General features: G+C 35.7%; 2 protein-coding genes across 7 annotated transcripts; one reads left to right on the plus strand and one right to left on the minus strand.

The window, feature by feature from the left end:
• Positions 1 to 1,014: 1,014 nt before the first annotated feature.
• Positions 1,015 to 5,780, plus strand: LOC103486386 (transcription factor MYB3R-3-like). 2 transcript variants are annotated; one of them, XM_008444326.3, is made up of 9 exons: positions 1,015 to 1,182; positions 1,553 to 1,730; positions 1,889 to 1,940; positions 2,147 to 2,204; positions 2,718 to 2,812; positions 2,898 to 3,001; positions 3,227 to 3,355; positions 3,979 to 5,092; positions 5,497 to 5,780. In XM_008444326.3, exons 2-8 carry the CDS (start codon positions 1,585 to 1,587, stop codon positions 5,048 to 5,050), a joined length of 1,656 nt encoding a protein of 551 aa, XP_008442548.1. In that variant the 5' UTR covers positions 1,015 to 1,182; positions 1,553 to 1,584; the 3' UTR covers positions 5,051 to 5,092; positions 5,497 to 5,780. The 2 variants fall into 2 exon arrangements, with proteins under 2 accessions (XP_008442548.1, XP_008442549.1); XM_008444327.3 differs by having other exon boundaries at positions 1,579 to 1,730.
• Positions 5,781 to 6,515: 735 nt separating this feature from the next.
• On the minus strand, positions 6,516 to 19,250 carry LOC103486385 (E3 ubiquitin-protein ligase PRT6). 5 transcript variants are annotated; one of them, XM_051084215.1, is made up of 19 exons: positions 18,745 to 19,250; positions 17,350 to 18,462; positions 15,820 to 17,042; positions 15,586 to 15,726; positions 14,501 to 14,744; positions 13,699 to 14,421; positions 13,144 to 13,335; positions 12,353 to 13,014; positions 11,445 to 11,496; positions 10,107 to 10,740; positions 9,566 to 9,771; positions 8,958 to 9,484; positions 8,774 to 8,878; positions 8,574 to 8,640; positions 8,393 to 8,470; positions 8,136 to 8,204; positions 7,613 to 7,705; positions 7,477 to 7,535; positions 6,516 to 7,133 (listed from the first exon to the last, which is right to left on the minus strand). In XM_051084215.1, exons 1-17 carry the CDS (start codon positions 18,811 to 18,813, stop codon positions 7,631 to 7,633), a joined length of 6,180 nt encoding a protein of 2,059 aa, XP_050940172.1. In that variant the 5' UTR covers positions 18,814 to 19,250; the 3' UTR covers positions 6,516 to 7,133; positions 7,477 to 7,535; positions 7,613 to 7,630. The 5 variants fall into 5 exon arrangements, with proteins under 5 accessions (XP_050940172.1, XP_008442546.2, XP_050940171.1 ...); XM_051084214.1 differs by lacking the exon at positions 6,516 to 7,133 and adding an exon at positions 7,140 to 7,322; XM_008444324.3 differs by having other exon boundaries at positions 7,477 to 7,705.
• Between the last annotated feature and the right edge of the window lie 1,272 nt (positions 19,251 to 20,522).

Below are 20,522 nucleotides of genomic sequence, written 5' to 3' on the forward strand. Positions count from 1 at the left end.
TGCTATACCCACATTTGGTTCATTATTTTCTGATTGGCTCATTGAGCCAAGTACTTAGGTGAAAGATGATCAAACTTGTACTGGGAGTCTATTTAGGATTAATGACTTTTTAAGTGCTTATAATTTCTTTTTATTTTCTCTAATGTAATTGTCATTTTATGTAATGGGTTTTATGTAAGTTATAGAGGTTGATAATAGAGACAAAATACTAGTAAGATGCATTGTATTTACAATTCTATCAAAAGAATTTATGGAAGCGTTACAAAATTTATCTTAACCGACCTTCCACAAAATCATTTCTTCTGTAAAAAGATTGATTAAAAAAGTTTACTAAATAACGAATAACTATTGATTTTTTTTCTCAAAATGGACTATTGAATTGTTTTGATGCATAGACACCAAATATAATCTACAATATATTAAAAGGACCTAAATTAATTTCTTTATTGTTAATTAAAACAACTATATATTTCACACTATTTTTCGAACTAGAGACTCAATTGATAACTTCAAAATTTACAAATGTTAAATGGAAAATTTCCTCTTATTTTCCCATAAGAGTAATTTTGCAAACTCGATAAGATTAATTTCAAAATGTGTAATTTAATCGATGCACAATATCTCTTTACAAATAATCAGTTCAAATCGTGGTCATTTATTTCCAATCGAACGGTCAAGAATTGCCCGCGAATCGGCTACCCGCGAATCCGATCCCCAAAAATATTTCGACCTTTAACGCACGAAATCTGAAGTACCGTTTAAGATTTTAAACCTCGTTATCTTAACGCCTTTATAATAATCGTTAATTGACCGTTAGCTATAGGGTTTCACTTTTTATTATTTTATTAATTATATATATTTTAAAAAAATCTGTAATCTAATAGCCTTCAATAACGGTAGTTAACGGAGACGTCGGTGGTCGTGGCGATATATATTCGTTATGTACAAAAATATTACAAAATTTGGGAAATTTATAATTTTGGTATTTATTTATTATTTATTATTTTTTACTCTCTATTCGTTTCGCGTCTTACTTTTTTGTTTCAACGGGCGACGATTTTCGAAACCAAAAGAGAACTCTTTTGTTTCTGAAGAAGGAACGGTGGTTCCTTCGGTGTTGAACTAAATTTCATCGCTTCCTTCAGCTCCACTTCGATTCCCGCCACTTCCTTCCCAGCATAGGTATCATTCTTTGCTCTAAGATATTTCGAATTTCTTTTCTAATTTACTTGATTTTCCTTCAATTTTGTCGACTGTTTGATCATCTGTTGTTTTCGTATTCGTATCGACCTTGTTTTGATTGGGCTAAGATTGTTTTCAGTTTTCCCCTTCTTTCGTTTCTAAAACCCTACAATTCTGATTCTCCTCCCGTGTTTTCGATCTGATTGTGGGTTTCAAGATCTGAGTTCTTTTTGTTGGTTTTCGTTTTTCGGTTTAGTGGGTTTTCGAGAACTTGATAGCAGTTGGGGTTTTTTTTTGGGATTGGTTGCTTTAGTGCTTTGCTGTTTGGCTTTTCGGTTACAATTTGAGGTGAAATTTATTCTGTTATTAGGAATTGAATTTTGGAGATGGTTCTAGGAGTAGATGGAAGAGGCGAAACAAGAAGAGTGTTGTCTTGAAAATAAACAATCTACTGCTGCTACGAGTTCCTCTGTTTCTGAAGGTAGTGGCAGCGCAACTGCCAAGTCTCCTTGGATGTGTAGTCCAGCATCAACATCTCCTTCTCATAGGTAATTTCAATTAACTTTCTTCGTTGATTTCTGGACATTCTATTTTCAAAGCAGTTAAAGCATTAGCTGCTAAAGGAATTGGCAAATGCTTCGAATTCTACACTGCTTATGATCAGTTCAAAGATCTTAGACGTTTATGCTGTAATTTGACTTGGCAGGAGGACCAGTGGCCCCATTCGTCGAGCTAAGGGTGGCTGGACTCCTCAAGAGGTAAGCATATACCGTGTTTCTAGTGTTGTATAGTTCTTAGTTATGGCTGTCATTGGCATATACCATGTTTTCTAGACCTATCAGGCTTGGAAAAAACTCAATTTTGAGTCAGATAAGGAAGATTTGATTTGCAGAATCTTAACATATAAGAACATTTATAGAACAGGGAGCACTTTCTTGACTTGTGATGGTGACTTCTTTTTCAGGATGAGACATTGAGAAATGCCGTTGCAGCCTTCAAAGGGAAGAATTGGAAGAAAATAGGTTTCAATCTATTCTTGTTACTAAGGAACTCAGTTTTTTTTTTTTTGAAGAAATGATTATAGAATTCTAATCTTTGGCTTCAGTTGATTTCTCTGTTTATATGACAAATTGAAATATTTTCTACTGTGAATGTAGGCTTGAAGAATTTTACACGTTCATTTAACTAATAGAAAAATTATGTTAAATATTTTCACTTCTATTAAATTCGTGGCTTCGTACTGTAGAGAAGGCATTACTTTTATCCAGCTGTACTATGCATTTTGCATGTTCGAGTTTTATAAGCTACAGCTGAAAGTTTTTGAAAGCCAAAATATTCAGATGGTCACTTGTCTTAGTTGAACTGATATATTTCTCGTTCAACTTTCAGAATGTTTTTTAGTATCATTATCGATTTTACCTATGATGAGTTGGTTGCTTGACCATGACCTTAAGTATATCAATTATCAATATGGTTGTGGTTTTTATACAACTTGGGTAGGTTGATTGACCTCATAAAATAAAATTTGCGTGCAGCTGAGTACTTCCATGATAGATCAGAAGTTCAGTGTCTGCATAGATGGCAGAAGGTTCTCAATCCAGATCTTGTTAAGGGACCATGGACTCAGGAGGTTTCTACTTGGTGTCTTCTTCCTTGGATACTTTCTGCTCTTGCATGTACAGTGAAAATTTATCATTTTGTTTTCTTTCTTATAGGAAGATGATAAAATTATTGAACTGGTTTCGAAGTATGGCCCTACCAAATGGTCTTTGATAGCAAAGTCTTTACCTGGTCGCATAGGGAAACAATGCCGAGAAAGGTATCTCCCTTGAATCTGTTATGATTAACTATTAGCCGAAGTCTTGATTTTAAATAGTAAATACAATTTGCAAGTTTCTGGAAAGTTGCCATGCTTTTTTTCTCCTCTGCTTAATGCGTGATAAATTGCTCTTTAACATTACTGTTTTCCGGTTTTGCTCTTTCTGAATACTGAAGGTACGTGGATTTATGTATCTGTTGTAAAGTAATGATCTATTATTTCTAGGTGGCATAATCATTTGAATCCAGATATAAAGAAGGATGCTTGGACATTAGAAGAGGAATTGGCTCTCATGGATGCACATCGGTTACATGGGAACAAATGGGCTGAAATAGCCAGGGTTTTACCTGGAAGGTACTCATTCTTGTTTTTGTGAAGTTTAATACCTCAATGCAAAAATGAAGAGGGGGAAAGGAGATGAACAGACATAGAAATGCATTTAGAGAAACAAGACATACGAGCACACGTAGACCATGTGTTCAGCTGCCTGTTCAGCCCCATCTAATTAAATTCATAAAGTATACTAATATGATATAATGTAGTAGGATTAGGGTAAATGAAGGTATTTGAATCAAATCCTTGGTTAACGAGGATTAGGATTAGTTTGTTTTCCAATTCTTTATAAATAAAAATTTGTCTTGTTGAATTGGTATCTTTTTATTCATAATAAAGACTTTGTTTTTATTCTTGGAGTTTTCTCCCCTTTTTATCCTTTAGGCTATAACATCATGATCTTCGGTCTTCTTAGTAGTCATTTATAAAGCAGCTCTATAATGGTTATGTTGTCTCGTATTTAGAGAATTTTTATTAAGCTGACTGAATGGTAAACAATGTGAAAACATATGTTTTACGTTATGACATAGCAGCAAGCACAAACATGGATATTATTTATCACGCATATGAGATAGAAATGTCTTTTGGAATTTTTGTCTGCTTGACATGGTTAAAATGCTATGGCATATTCCTTCTATATTCAGGACCGACAATGCGATAAAAAATCATTGGAATAGTTCCTTGAAGAAAAAGCTAGATTTTTATTTGGCAACTGGTAAGCTTCCACCAGTTGCAAAAAATAGTTCCCAGAATGGTGCTAGAGACACTACTAAGACTCCACCTACCAAAAGGTTTCCTCCTTACTCAAGTAAGGGATCGGATTCAACTGCCCAAACATCATCAGGTAACACAGACTTGTACAAACTGGACGAAAGCTGTAAGGACCAGATTGAGTCGTCAGCACCTCCTGATGAAGATATGATTGCCTCAACAAGTGGGGTTCTGAATGAGTCCGCTGATTCTAGACATGTCAAACGCTGGGCAGGACCTTCAAATATCATGGATCCAAGATGCAGGAAATCTGGGACATCAAGAAAGAATGGGACTATAACCCACGGTGAAGCAGAGAATGAAATTGGCAAATTTGATGAAGATAAAATTCTACGAACGCCTTCAAGATTTGAATCCCCAAAGTATGGTTCTTTGTACTACGAGCCACCCCAATTAGAAAGTAGTATTCCAGTAGATTCAGAACTTTTAAGCATGTACATGCTCGAGACAAATAATAGTTCAATCACTTCGCCTATTGGTATCTTCACTCCCCCTTGTGTGAAGACTAGAAACTTGAGTATACACAGTCCAGAGTCAATATTGAGAATTGCGGCTAGAAGTTTCCCCAGCACTCCCTCAATATTACGCAAAAGAAAAACTGAAACTCAAGCTTGTCTCCCTCCTAAGGTGATGCAAGACGTGGAATCAGAAGCAACAGTCAAGGACATCTCCCGTGAAGCTGGTCACGATGAAACACTTAATAATAGTGACAGCAGATTGGGTTCACCAAATGGAAGCTTATGTGACAGTCCTAGTCCTAGTAATGATCATAGCCCCAGCAGATCAAACAGCAAGGCTTTCAATGCATCTCCTCCATACCGGTTAACATCCAAGCGGACAGCTATTTCAAGATCTGTGGAAAAACAACTTGAGTTTGCATTTGACAAGGAGAAGAACAACCATACTATCAAGTCACTAGAATCAGATGAGATCTCCACCAGATAAAGGAGTCTTTAGCAAGGACAATAAAATGGCAAAGGCTGAACTGTAAGTCCTTGAAACTCTTGCTTTTAGTCATATACTCTTTGTCTTTATTTTATTGTATTAGGGAGATACTTTATACGTCATTAATCTTCCGCTTTGTGAATGAAAAATTTTCTGGTTGACTCTTTTTGTGTGTATCAACCTCTTCAGAATAATGAAAAATTAACGCTTGGATGTCATTATTATGAAGTTCAACGCTAATCCTTTTCGTGCATTATTTTTGGTTGATTGACACCACAGTGTAATATATTACCACCTACTGATTTGTTATGAGACTTTATTTACAACGAAGCATTCCATCTGATTTTTAGCGATCTTTAAATACTCGTTATACTTGTAAATGTTATGAGATATACTATTTAGAGATGTTTTCTTTAAACTTACTGATACAGTTCCATCTTTGACAGCCTGGGCGATGGAATGCCCCACACCAACAAATTTATATTGAGAAAATTGCTGTCCATATCTTGAGTGTTTCTTGAAGCAGCAACTGCTATCGATATTCGATGAAACGATGATTCACTTAGATCCTTCGTACATATAATTTTTTGAACTTATTTTGTTTTAAAATTGCAGATAGGCCTAACGTTTTCCCTTCTTAGTATATCCACGAATACATGTTTCATTATACACTGACAAGATTCGAATATTTAGAATTCTGATATTATGAAATAAAATTTGATTTTTCTAACGTGTAACATTTTTCACATTTCAGTGAAGGAAAAAAATTTATAATTCTTAGCGGTGTATGTATGTCTTGTGACTTAAAAGTATATCCTATTGTTTTCAGGATAACACTTGAATGCATTTAATACACCTATCTTTTTGTATTCTTTTTCACCATTCACCTAAAAGAAACATTAAGATATTAAGAAAAACAAAATTTATCGCATGGACAATTTTAAATAGGATTTTTTTTGTTGGCATACCTCAAATTCAACGTTCTCCTATCTTTTTATAGGCATACATCCCTTCTCCCCATCTTCTTAAAGGCATTTTTGCAACGGGAAGGCATTGATTTTAATCACAAGTGGACAATATCTAACCAAACATGGCTTAAAATTCCATCTTTTTGTAATTTTGTATCATCCGATGGATGAATTTGATTCTTAATGCTTATCCAACAGATCGATTGTATTTTTTAGTTTAACCTGTTTAGTCTGCTCTACCGGCAAATACAATTTTTTTTTTCAAATATGGTGTCCGTTATTAGAACAAGTAAATATGAGATTATCTTGTAATACACTTTAGGATAGAAATCAAATCAGCGTGCATCCAATCTGATGATCGACTTTACTTGGAAACACCAATCTGCACCCATACATAATGTCCAAAAAAAATCAAAGGGACGAAAACTTGAATCAGAGTTATTTCAAAGCAACCCATTTTCCAATTAAAGAGAAAAGAAAGGACGAGACCCAGTGGGGAGGAGGAAGTTGGAGATGTATGATAAAAGTTGAAAAAAGAAAAAAGAGGTGAATGTTGATATTTTACAATAAAGATTAACAAATAAAAAATTGAGTGGACTAGAAATGCACAATTAAGTTCCCCTTCTACTTTTCCCTATGCACAATAGAAGCGCTTCATCATGTTGATTTCTAACAATTCGTTTAAACTTTAAACTACATACAAAAATAGGCAGAACAACCCTTCCAAACATAATTGCACGAAATCGATTCCAAATTGATTCTGCCAGATTTAACAAAGTACAAAATGACCACCACTCCCATCACCACCCCCAAAATGGAAAGATGCCAACAACCTTGATTCAGAAATTAAGGCAACTTGAAAACAATGCTTCGCCACTAAAATTATTATACCGGGCGACCTCGCTATTTACAAGAGCACTTTACAAACGTCAGCTTCGAAACTACTTCCAACCACACTGCTCATGGAGAGGTGAAGCATTTTTTGATGTCCTCTGGGCCACTGGATCCTGGCTTCAACAAGAGAAAATAAAGGGCCATTTCTCCCCTATGAAATGACATGTGGACGAGAATTTGTTCTTGTGGGGCGGAATCTTGAAAACCAATAACTACACAGCCTACAACATGAAAACATATCCAGAATAATACTGCTTTAGAAACAAAATCTAGCGAATGAGTCGAAGAGATGAAAGAGCAGGCAGCAGGATAGCAGTGGCAGAAAATTTATTTACAACCCTTTTTGGGTTTAATATGAAAACCGTGACAAGAGGATAGGCTAGGTACATACAGATGGAGTTCAATATGTTCTGATGATAAAAAAATGATAAATAAATAAAAAGATTTCATCGAATATACAAATATACACATATATACATATACATGCATATATAATTAAAATTCTATTCAAATATATTTATTGTACGCCATGAGGAATATAGGGGGTTTCCATGTTCACTATACCTGTATCCGATATCCCTACCAACGCCTCCACGGTGTAGAATACTTCTCTGTTAGGCAAACTAGAACGAGGAACTCAAGCACGAACTATAAAAGGTAAGTGCAAAATCTGAACCGTGGTAGTGGCCAAAGGAATCACCTCAAAATATACTCTAGATTAAATCATGAAGATAGACCCAATTGTAGTCTGGCCAAGAACCTTGGAACTTCGATCGAGGCCATGACAAGCAACCTAAGGAAGAAGAAAAAAGAAAAAGGAAAAAAGAAACCTTAATCTACAATGAAGAGTCGAATAAAAAATATTCAAGTATATCTATTCTATACTTTAACTATTTATAGTTTATATTCTAACTTCAATTAAATACTACAAACTTTCCGCCACCACAAGTTCACTGAGTTGTTTGAGAAGTCGAAGGAACACTATCAAATGAAAAAGTGAACTACAAAATAATAAATGTTTCTTTTTGTTCTTCTATCTTCTTAAACAACAGTAAACAAGAATTAGATAGATGGCTACGCCATTAAAGGTTAATAGTTGAGTTTGATAGCTTAACAGAGGCTTCATTTCAAATTTCCAAACCAGAAAAAACTTGGTCACATGAAGAGGTGAGGAAAATTTTTTATCGTAGGGGAACAAAACATAAAGAGTTTGTTTTCTTCACCATATATGATAGGGCAGCATAACGTTCTTCATTCAAATACAATGGTTTTCCCCGACGCATTTCAATATCCTGCAGCAAGAGAGGAAACTAAATATTAAGGCAGAACATGAATATGACCAAAAAGAATGCTATAGAATACTAGATTTGAAATAATAAAGAGACTCCATCACCATCACATCATAATTTACAATCATGCCTTGAACCATAAAGCAACCATATAATCAAGTAAATGACAGTTAATGTTGATGGCAGTTTACCTCCTCGCCAAAAGCATCCAAATAAGGTGATGGCCAAGGAGCCTGACGTGCGGATCTCTGCAGTAGAATTGTTGTCCTCTGTCAAAAGAGAAGAGATCTTATTAGTGAACCCACATCAGGAAAAAGAATATGTACCACAGAAGGATCCCTAAACACAAGATTAAAGGACATTTTGACGCACCCTAATCAGCAAAAATACACCAGTGCCGGCAGCACAGATATTTGCATGAGCTTGGCATCCACTTTCCCTGGAGACGAGCATAATTAACTTTCAAAACTTTGTAGCCAACAGTAAAGCAAAAATAGAACATTTGATGATGCTAACCGCATCCCATCTAAGTCAAGTCTGAAAGTACAATTATTTATAAAAGGCAAAAAGACCTGCAACATGATTTCCAGCTTGGTGAGCACAGTTTACCACAGATCAGGCATAATGCAGGATCATCAATGACATGTTTGCAGTCAGTGCATCGCTTTTTTATGTACCTGTTGAAGCAGAAAATTTGTTAGCCAGACTTCAATATGGTACCAAAAAATACAGAGATTCAATAGAAGTCGAACATACCTCTGCAATAGGTCATGGTAGACATGAGGTAAACGAATTAATTGAAAGGGTACTGCAGGAGTGCAGTGCTTTATAATTTTTGATCTCTGAAATTCAAATTCTTTATTAAAATGACAAAACCATTTTGAAACAAGTAACCGTGAGGTTCCATCCTTAAGAACAATATCCAATGGAGGAATGTCAAACATTTTCTGGAGCTTCTCGACTTCGTTGAGTTCCACTGTGATGTTGTCAATCATATTGTTACCCACGAGATATGTTTCCAAAGCAGTCTCTCCATCAAAAATTGGCACTCGTGCAGAAGAACTTAGTAGTTGTAGAAGCAACGCACATCTCCGAAGAAAAGGGAAAGTCAAGCTACGTACTGTATCCTTAATATTACAAGATGGCTCCGTGTAATTTGAAACAAAATACTGTCGGGCATATTCAGATTCTCCCATAATTTTGCAAATATCAGTGATCAAGCAATCACTAGAACCCAACCCATCTACCTTGCATTGGGACTTGGTGAAATATGTGATTATAGCCTGTAATAAATACTTAAAAATTACAAATCTAGATTTGGTAAACCATACTCAACATTGGAACTTTAAAGTCCTCATACATACCTGCGTCACAGAAACTAGGTAGAAGATATGCACAAGGGAAAGCAAGGATTCCCTACACGACAAAAAGGGGAAAGGAAGGCAAAAGAGAACCCACATCAACGATGCGAATGGATCATGGGCAATAACAGGATCAGATCCTCTGCTCAAGAACTGACTATCAAAATGTGGCAATTCTGAACGAAGGCTGGTCAAGATGTGGAGGATACCTGCAATAGCATCAATCAGCAAACTATAAGTTGAACAGTTAAAGATATATATCGAAAAACTCCTAGAGAGGGTTCCAGATGGGAATCTATCTTAGCATTTATTGGAAGTTCATGTAAGAGTAAAGAGCCATTGTATCTAGTATCCTCAACAACTACTTCATAAAGGACTTGCCCTAACAGAATATGGATGCACATTTAGAAACACATTCAACAAGATTCCAAATATCCAATCAGCTCAGTCCCTAAAATGCAAGAAACAAATGAAATCCAATATAGGAGCACCCAAAATAACCCAAAAAGATTTAAAAAAAAATGCTTCTATGCCTGAGTTGTACCTCGTCCACATGAGTCACTAGCATTTTCATTTGACATTCCAGAGCAGATGGAATCTGCAAACCTTTGAATACCGCATAATCTTTGAAGCAAAAGGAGAGAATCCTCACACTTAACGCTATGGATCACTTTTAGCAATAAAGACAATACAAAACCACCAGAAGTTTTAAGCTCCTTATACAATGTATTAAGGCCAATACTGGGATTCATATCAGTCTTACTACGAGCAGCAATTTCCATTGATACAAGGGAATACTTGAGAGTGTCCCACATAAGAATTGATGGATTAACCCGGGAGGAGCTTATTAACTTATCCTGTTTCCAAGAAAAATACAACTTGGACAGAACAAGTGACACAGCTTCGAGATTGCGACTCACTTTCTTATGTCTGTGTACAGAAATATCTTTAAGAACGTTATTCTTCCCAACAGCCTTAGCTGCAGATTGCAAGAGAGCTACTGCTTCCTGAATATAAAGTGGATTCACTCTTTCATTTGATTTGTTAAGATGACCTGAAACATGTGACAGCGTCCCAACTGAACTCGTCCTTGGGTTCCAAATCTTCTGAAATTCCCTAGGAAATGCAGGTAAAGTGGAATTTGAAAGACGTCTGCACACCGGGCACAAGAACTCTCCCTGTTACATAAAACCAATTTTCCCTATTATAATTATATAAATAGACATAGCTGTGAACCTGTAAAACCGCAAACCATAACATCATCCTATTCCTAAAATTCAAAAGAAAGTACTATTTCAATACATGGTCAAGCATAAAAGTGAGCAGAAGTTGGGATGATTAGCACCAGGCTAGGAGTTATCCTAATATCAAACAGGTTATATCTTAGTCCAAGTATATGAGACCTGACAATTGATCAGAAACAAATGGTTTGCAGTTGCTTAGTGCTTATTAAGTGTCTCCGAAAAACCTACAATCCTAACCACTCAATCTGCATAATAAAGACTAATGAAGATTACTATTTGAAGAAAAATATAGCTCCATTTAATAAGAACCATGTAGATGCCTGCTTTCATGAAGCATCTAGATCTTGTGATATACAATCATACATAAGGTCAAGAGAGTATTTTGAGAACAGAGACAAAACTAGATAAAAGCCACTACATCAATTTTTGGATGTGAAATTTCTGGGTTTGGATTGAGAGGATAAGCTGATCAGGTAATTGAAGCATCTGAAGAAAAGACGATTGATATTATGATTATTGAAAGTAGGCTACTGAACTTTCAATTAAGATGATTGATATTATGATTAGGTTCATTAAAATTTCTGGCTCTTTATCTGAAGAAAAGACGGAAAGAAGAAGTACATGAGACATGCACATACCTGCTCAGGATCAACAATATGCCCTCCTTCAAATACAATTCTTCGAGCAAACCTGAAAGTACAACAAAAAGAACGTATGTTTGGCATTAAAATATATATTGGAATAGAAGGAACTAAAAGTACCACAAGCACGAAAATAGGTAAATGTTGCACTTAAACATACAACTAAAGATGCCTTATTTCTCAGAACTCAAGGATAGGGTAGACAACCTATAGAATGAATCTTGTTCAAGAAAGGTTACTATAATGTCCTATTTCTAGCTATACATCAGTGGAAGGACAAAAGGTCCTCTTCAGGCCTTGCCCTATAGCCGCCCGAATACAAGTAAACAAAGCAGGAAAGTGTAAGGAATTTGATCCACAAAAAGTTAAGATATCACGATTACAATTTCAAAGTGAGAACAACACCACCCAGGAAATTTGAGAGTGCTGGTAAACCCTCCCAGGCCCTAGAACTACTGTTATATTCAAAATATATGATAAAAGAGGAGGAAACAGACACAGCTAACGTATATTATTAGTAGTTTGGCCAAACTCCCCACAATCTACATAAGGGATAATTCAATTCTCAATCTGTCGAAGAACAAAATTTAACCATCACTTTCCTCTTTCTAAAGAAAGGAACTCACAAGTTGCTACAAGAAGTTTCCTTTTCCTACCACTAGTTTTTCCTGCTTTTTCCCTCTGCCCTATTGTGCCACAAAACTCAAACTTACAAAATTGATACTAAGTTCCAAAGAAAAAAATCCTGGGATGGAGTAAACAAATAAATAAGAAACATCAGACTATGATATGAAGGTTGGCCACACAGAAACAAAATGACAAAATCCATTAAGCCCAACGAAAAATGAAAACGATTGAACAAACATCTGTTGTGAGCAAAAGTGGATTGATGTTGAAAAGGATACCTTTCCTTCAATGAAGATAAGTATCTATCAAGACATCCTTGATGCACAGCATGCCCACAAGAAGAAAGATAAATTCCATCACAATCTATAGGACCAATTTCATTCAATATGGTAGGCTGCGAAGATTCTACCGGCATGTGAACATTACGAGCACTTTCAGAAGTTGAACGATTTTCTGCCAGTTCTCTTGATAGAGCAGCTATATATTTTACATGCAGCACAGACCTAGAATCTTCTCCACTTGCAACTGTAGAAATTTTTTCACCCTCGTGAAATTTAGAATGCAGAGTATCATGCATTTCTTTGAAAACAGATAGATAAATATCTTCTTCCAAAGTATCAAAGCTGAATATTATCTTTTCTCCTTTAACATTTGATGTACCAGGCACTTGAATGTCTCGTAGGGGAGGAAAATGAGACTTCAGAAAATCCAGGAAAGCGCCAACTTCCCCAGGTAGTCCATGGTTGGTATATTCTTTTACTGCATTCTGAATGAGCTCTGCTAACTGTGGCGATGAAATCACTACTGAACCTGCAGAGGAGGTGCTTACTCCTGATTGATCAATGTCCCTTTTTGACGTTGTTGAGGCATGTTCATCTCTCCAGTAAGGTTGATCCCATGATACAGGACCTCGATCAATTAAACTCACGAGCTTCGATTTCTTGTTTAAGAAAGATATAATTTTAAAATCAGAACAGAAAGCTGTAAAGGATGAATCAAGTTATAAAAAAGGAACCAAAAGGAGAAATAAAATGAAGTCAACAGACAACGCTAACAACTAATTGCATACCTGCAAAAGAATCAGAAAAGAAATAGGAACACTGGAACTAGAATCATGGCAAAGCGAGCAAACTGTTTCAGATTGTTCAGCATCGTCACTGACATTGGGTTTTTCAGGTTCTTGCCCAAATTCTGTATCATCGTCATCCACAGAGGCATCAACACTGGCCAAAAATTTAGATTGCTCGGCTCTCATTTTTTCCTGCAGACAACCACCCAAGGAGTTCAGAATGAAGTTTATTTGGTAGAAGAAGTACAATAAACATCATCCCCAAGTTTAAGTATAGCCATAGTTTACCAAGGTAGACGAGGCATAAAAGGATGAAATTACAATCTACGAAGAAACTTTAACTTCAACTTAACCTTTACAAGGTCAGAACAAAAAGAGGCCTTCCAAATACAAGAGATCAAATGGAAAGCAATATTTTTCTTTGGAAGAAAAGGTTTATTTCTTTGAACTTTAGTCTCATTTATTAGTATTGAAAAAAAAAGGCTCATTTCTGTTTTAAAAAAATAGAAATAAACAAAAAAAAAAAAGGTGCTTAACAAGAAGAAAACATCTTACCAATATAGCAGCTTGTCTCTCTCGAGCCTTTGCCTTCCGCTTCTCACTATCAGAAGTTTCGGCCGGTCTACTAGTAGTACTAGTAGGCACAGATTGAGACAAGTAACCAAGAATTTCAGGAGCAAGTTGCTGGACTTTTCCCATGCAATGAGAATCAATCTCAGAAAATTTCTTCAACAAGCTTTCAACCAGAGAGGATAGGTTGCAACTTCCAGCCTCCAACAAATTTTCTCGACCTTCCTTTTTGTGCATTTTCATTAGCAAAATAAGAAGTGATAATAAGCTTTGTCTGCCAAAACCATATGCCAAACCCTCCTCAATTTCTTCGGCAGCAAAAAGAAGCAAAGGAATAGAATCTGGAGCATCAAACGATTGATCTCTTGATTCCTTCTGCTGAAAGCAGACGTCCAATGCCAACGCTAGCAAGTGCAGAGCACTTAACAGAACACTATCTGGAGCCCGTGATTTAGTTGATATCTCAGCAAAAACAGAATAAAACAGTACAGCGCGAATGAATTGAAGGACTGTTTTACAAGTAGCTATTCTAGCCAATCCTCTAAAAGGAGGATAGATTTTTGTCCATTTAGGTAGCTGTGAAGTCAAAGCAGATACACCACATGACCTCAAATATCGTTCTTCAGCGACCTGCAGGTCCCGTAAACTCCAACGAGGGTGGTACAGATCCAACTCTTTCCAATACTTCCAATGTAAAGAATACATCCCCTGAAACAAATTTATACCTTGAGAAATAACAATGAACAAAAGTAAGTATCAGAAATCCCAAACTGGTGAAGATCATAACCTGATTAAATCCAGAGGGATTGGAATAGACAGCAATTGTATCTAAAATTTCCTGCAGCTGATGACATTTGGAAAGATCACGAGGGAGTGCTTTCACAAGTTGACTATGAGTAGCATCTCCAATTGCCAACTTGTAAATCAACTCTCTCTTCAAGCTTTCAGCAATTGTAAGTCCACAAAATCTCCTTTCATTGACTACTTGTATGATTAATGTGAGCATCTCTTGCACTAAAATAGGCTCATACCTGAAGAATAGTTGTTTCACACCATATGTAAAAATTTAAAAAACAAAACATTTGCTTTCTGAAACGGATAATTACAAAGTACATATAGTTCAACGTGATTGCAATTCCGCTCGCAAGCATCATATAAATTTGTTTAAAATATAATTATCAACACCCAAATAGTTTGACAAATAGTAAATATTGCTCCATCTTTCTCTCAACCCTTGCGTGATGTATTGTGCTGTCTTGTATAATTATCACATCTACAGAATGCAGTCCTTTGATTTCATACAATTGCAACACTTCAAAAAGAACTTTTTATAGGAGTAGTTCAAATACCAAAAAAGGGTGATGAAGTTATTATTGTCAAATGTATTATAACCTTATAAGTATTTTCACCATCTCTGCGCAAGAAGGAATGTCTAAATGTCAGCTTAATATAAAGGGGGGATTGTTGCTATGATTGTTATTATTAGTATTTTGATGAGAAACTAAGCTTCTATTGAAAAAAATGAAAGAATGCCCAAGGCCAACAAAAAACCATGCATGCAAAGGAGGCCTAAACTAGAATAAAGGACTTCAATCCAAAATAATAATACCAAGCTCTTAAAATTGTTTAAAAAATCCAAATGAATGACGTACATGGAGTATTAGAGTATGTTGTGTGGAAATTTGGATTTCTGTATTTATTGCAAATTTTCAACAATTCAATGAAATTTAGGTTTCTTTACAAAATATGAATATATAGATAGATATGGATATTATAATCAATAATTCCTAGCAACAGTAAACAAGGGTTTTGAGTTGCACCCAAATTTAGAAAATAGTATGTTCCAAGTCAAAGTAATAGATGAGTACATACTCACTAGGGCGTTCAACATTCAGTGAGAGATAATCTGATAAACGGAAGCGTTCTAAAATTCTACGGACATAAAGATCAGGTGGAGCCATTGCCGCACAACACTGCAATAGAAAGAGATCAAGCTCCAGACATTGTTCTGACCTGTTGCAAAGCCATTAAGAAGCAAGTTTCCTTACACCGTGTGAAAATGAGAAGATAGAACTTAAGTGCTTTGCTCCCCAAAAGTTAACTTACCACCGGATCGATCGATACAACTCACATGACAATAGGGCTGCATCTCCATTCCTCCGCCACATTCCAGCATTAACCTCAGCACAAAAAACTTTAATGCGTAGAGGATGCTCCATAACAAATGAAGAAAAACCGTATGGATGACAGTCTGTAAGAACACTTTTAAAGAAGTCCACATATTCAGACGACAAATTTGAGGAACTAGCACCTGTTGCACTTGGCACCCCAGATTCACTAAAACAGCTACTCAATGCCTTCTGTAAAAGCAAGGAAAGCAGCCGATGTAATGGGATGTGAATAGATATGTCCTGTGAACTAACATCATAGACAATGTTTGGCCAAGAAGATAAGCTTAGGAAATGCAGAGCATCAATCTCCATGGCATAGTCTTCATCAGTGACCGTGTCATTGGTCACATCCATCAAGTGGTTGTCTTCTCCAAGACTTATACCATGCTCATTGTCAATACTCATTTGAAGGCCACTGTACATACGTGAGGAATATTGTCTATTATGGTATTTACTTCTTCTAGAAAGCTTGTCAAAAATAAATTTACCCTTCTCCATCTTGTATGACATTTTCTTTGATGCCAGGGCAGACGTTTTTCTCGATGAATAAAATTTGCAACTAGGGGCTGGACTAATGCTCTCACCAAGCATGTTCGGAATGCTTCCAGATATATTTTCAGTTCCCAACCAATTATCAATAATCTTCAAACACTCGTAAGTCAGCCACATAATAGTTGATGATATTGCATCGGAACACACTTCATCAACTCTTGATGCAGATGTGGATGTACTACTCTTTCCCAATACACCACATGCAGCACTTTCCTGTGATAGACGTCCAACTTTTGCATGTCTAACACTATCTATATCATCTACGTTCTGCTTGTATGTTTGGAAATACATTCCATCAGCTGTATCTTCACAACTACTACTAGCAGCAGAAAATGCTTCCTTCACCAATAGAGAATGAATGTTAGCAACAGAATGATCTAAACCAAAAGGCAAATGGACATTTTCATTTTCTTCTTCTATATGGAGGCCTGTTTCTCTCTTCTGAGGATCCATTCCTTGCACAAAAGTCAGCAGTCTCAACCAAGTTCTTAGGATATCCTGCTGCTCATAGATTACATATCTGGGCACTACAGCATGACTCATAACAAATCTGACATCTTCAACTACACGAATGGTGGTTTCATACAAATTACTCCACTTTACAACCTATATACGGAAAGGAAAAATCATTTTTCTGGATAAGAGAAGGAAAAGGAAAAAGATAAAGAATAAGAAATCAAAAGGCAGAACTATGCCAAAAAGACTACTTATTGAAAATTGTTCTTGTTGTGGTTGTTAACATAGGAAGTCCTTAAGGGGGAGGATATTTATTAATAACTTGATTATAAATACAAAAGTCAATGGTACTTAATTGCCTGAGTCTAAATAAGTGAAGATACCACATCTATCCTCTATTATTAGAGCAACAAAACAATTGACTGTGTGCTCAGAGCTGAAAATAAGGATGCTTTACCTGCAAGCGACCATCTTCGCTTACGCAAGAAATGAAAATATCTTCTAAGCATCCCAAAAGGATAGACAATAGGTTCATTTCCTCCACCAAACGAGGAGTAAGTGTTGGAACAGTGAATATTTGCACCGAGAAAGTCGGCAATAGTGGATACTTTTTAAGAGCATGGTCACTACTGTCTTCTATAGCTTCACTGATAACAGTAGGATAATAATTCAAAAAAACTTTTGCAAATTCATATTTAAATACAGGCTCTCCCAGCAATTTAAGAAGCAACTCATGGACTTTCTTCACTACACTATCAGTTAACAGCCTCTCTAACCTCACCAAAATATCCAACAAGCCAGCTGAAGAAATCACTCTCTTTGAAACAAAGCTGAGTAAGCTTTCACTGTGCTTGCAGAAATCTAAAAGCATCTCCACCACAGCAAATGTTAACTCATTTGCAACCTTTTTATGCTCTGTAACACGATCACTCAATTTAGGGTCTTCCACGCTAATATCTTCTGCAGATAAGAGTTTTTTTTTCCAAGACGTGAAGAGTGCATCAAGTATAGGCCCTACAGATTTAACATATTCTTCTGGAAGTGGTTGTATTTGTTCTGCACCTTTATGCTTTGAGCAAAACCCCTCCCGCTTCCATGCCGTCGCATCACCACAATCACAGCAACCACCACCTGTATAAATTATGGAGTAATCATGGTCCTGGTGGTTTCCACTCTGAAAGCAAGGGACACAAATTGCACAAGTTGGGTCATGTTCACAAGTTCGGCATCTATAAGCTATATCATTATGTCCCCAAACAGCACCACATACACCACGCTGGCCAACACTCATTTTTGACAGGTTCTTCAGAGCATAAGCTGGTTCACCTTCAAACATCAACCACTGTAACCACATCATGCTTTCACGGAAGTGAGCTTTCATGGTTGGGCCTGTTAGAGTTTTTTTGGACCCTGGTATAGCATCTCGTATAACTTCTACCACTTCGACATCAGTAGGCAAAATTGCAGATACCAGCTGCGGTATGAGAAACTTGTTGTCCTTAACAAAAATAACTAGACCACGAAAAAGTTGATCCAATAGCTCATCAGGAACTCCAAGTACAGCAAGCCGCTGATAAACAAAAGAATCAGAATTACAAACAAGGCAAACCGATGATACCCATAATTTGATCGACACACTACACAATCCCAAATCCAAGTCGAAATTGAACAGAAAATCTAATAACAGATAAGGATAAACGAGTTAACAAAGTAACCCAACAACATAAACGACTGGTTCCAGGATGAGCGACAGAATACATGGGATTAAAAAAGAACAACCCCATCTAAATCGACACCGTATTTCAAATACAATGTACAAACAAGAAACGCAAAAAATAAAATCTAGCATTACCCGTAGAATTCGATCACGCGGCTTAAGTGGCGTGGATTCAGAAGGGGAACCAATATCCATATCATCCATTCTCCGAGAGCGCCAATACGGCACCAGCCAGTCAGCGCAACAAAAACAGCGCCGTAATCGAGAGGTTGTACTCCCCAGGTTTCAACTCCAGCCAATAACTACTGAACAAGAAATCTGAAACCCTAAAATTCAATCCTCCAATTCGTTCCACCTCGATCATTCAATCCCGTAGGAGTGAAATTCAAGACTGAGATTATCTTGTTTGTCCCTCTGGGCATCAAAAAAGTCGGGTGTATTCACAAAATTTCAGAAGCAGAATAAACGTAGAGAGAGATGAACATCGTCCACAGAAAAGTTCATGGAAGAAGGTAAGTATTAAGGAATAAATTTGCGTCCAAATTCGTTGAAATTACAAAAAAGAAAATTGCAGAAACCCTTCGAAGCGAAGTAGTTGATCCTGATCGTATCTTCTTCGGTTGCGTAAATATTGATCCATTTTCTCTTTTTTAATTTTATAAAGTTCATATTTTTTTTGTCTTATGCAATGCTTAGAGTCGGTGAATTGTAACAAAATGACTCTTCTTTGCAACAGCCCAGGCCCATTTCTCGTCCTGGCCCACCTCATTCTCTCTCCTCTTAGTATGTAGTAAGTATATACCAATATTTCAAAAATAAAATACAGCACTGTTCTAAAAAAAAATATAGCCAAAAAAAAATATAGCCAAATCTATAGATTTCATCACGTAGCAAATATTTTAAATCGTAAAAGTTAATAGATTTTGTTATATTTACAATTTTTAAAAAATATTGCTACGTATTTAATAATTTATTCAAAAAATTACTACCTAAATCAAATTAAGTGTCAATGTTGTTCTTTTAGTCTAAGTTGTCCATAGTATTAAACACGAGATTTGTAAATATAGTAAAATTTAAATTTATAAAAATCTATCATGATACTTGATGTGTCATTTAGTTGTGTCGGTACTCATTGGAAATTTATTATCAATAAATTTTATTATATTTATAACTTTTTTAAAGCATCGGTATGCTCTTAAATATTATTTTATTTAACAAGTAAGGACAAAGACAAGGTTGATCGAAAAGTATACTATAAATAATAAGGTTAAAGAAATCCTGCAACAAGTATCTAGTTCACGTGCATTTAAATAAATAGTAGACTTAGTATTTAAGTTACCTCTAAATCGTTTATATTGGTCTACAAATGTTAAGTTTATCTAAAAACTATATGACAAATTTTAGAACTTACATCCGATACATAATTTTGGATAGATAGACTTAATCGATCATATATGAAAATTATTTTTAGACAAATGTTGAGCCAATAATATGTTTTCATATACATTATGTATTATTTTTTAGATACGACATTAGAACTTTAAATATGTTATTATAAAAGATTAGGTAAGAAATAAAGTATGCGTCCAATATTGAATGTGCTATGCAATGCGACCAACCACTCCTATCAAACACAAAATGTCTCCAAATTTTAAATTGTAAATTACATCATGAAAGTAGTTGTATAATGTTTCTTAATCAGTGTTCATACTCATTGGCATTTTATTGACTTTATATAAACTTTTTTTTATATCGTCATGTTTTGATTACGACCAAGGACATGGATGATAATTTAAGAACTTTTAAGAACTTTCAACTTCAAAAAATAGAGTCGTAGAGTAATAGAGTGTAGGCTAACAACCATTGAGACAGTCTTTATTGTAGCTATTCATATTAATTTAATTTTAATTATC

Source organism: Cucumis melo, chromosome 4 (genome assembly GCF_025177605.1).
Source record: "Cucumis melo cultivar AY chromosome 4, USDA_Cmelo_AY_1.0, whole genome shotgun sequence".
Classification (NCBI taxonomy): domain Eukaryota; kingdom Viridiplantae; phylum Streptophyta; class Magnoliopsida; order Cucurbitales; family Cucurbitaceae; genus Cucumis; species Cucumis melo.

What these genes read in the sequence shown, in the direction of transcription:
- LOC103486386 (XM_008444326.3), top strand. Translation starts at nt 1,585, where the DNA reads ATGGAAGAGGCGAAACAAGAAGAGTGTTGTCTTGAAAATAAACAATCT. An exon ending in TCAACATCTCCTTCTCATAG is followed by an intron (nt 1,731 to 1,888) that starts GTAATTTCAATT and finishes TTGACTTGGCAG; the next exon opens with GAGGACCAGTGGCCCCATTC. An exon ending in AGGGACCATGGACTCAGGAG is followed by an intron (nt 2,813 to 2,897) that starts GTTTCTACTTGG and finishes TCTTTCTTATAG; the next exon opens with GAAGATGATAAAATTATTGA.
- LOC103486385 (XM_051084215.1), bottom strand. Translation starts at nt 18,813, where the DNA reads ATGGATGATATGGATATTGGTTCCCCTTCTGAATCCACGCCACTTAAG. An exon ending in TAGTGACTCATGTGGACGAG is followed by an intron (nt 9,772 to 10,106) that starts GTACAACTCAGG and finishes ATGCTATTGCAG; the next exon opens with GTATCCTCCACATCTTGACC. An exon ending in ACCTAGTTTCTGTGACGCAG is followed by an intron (nt 9,485 to 9,565) that starts GTATGTATGAGG and finishes TATTTATTACAG; the next exon opens with GCTATAATCACATATTTCAC.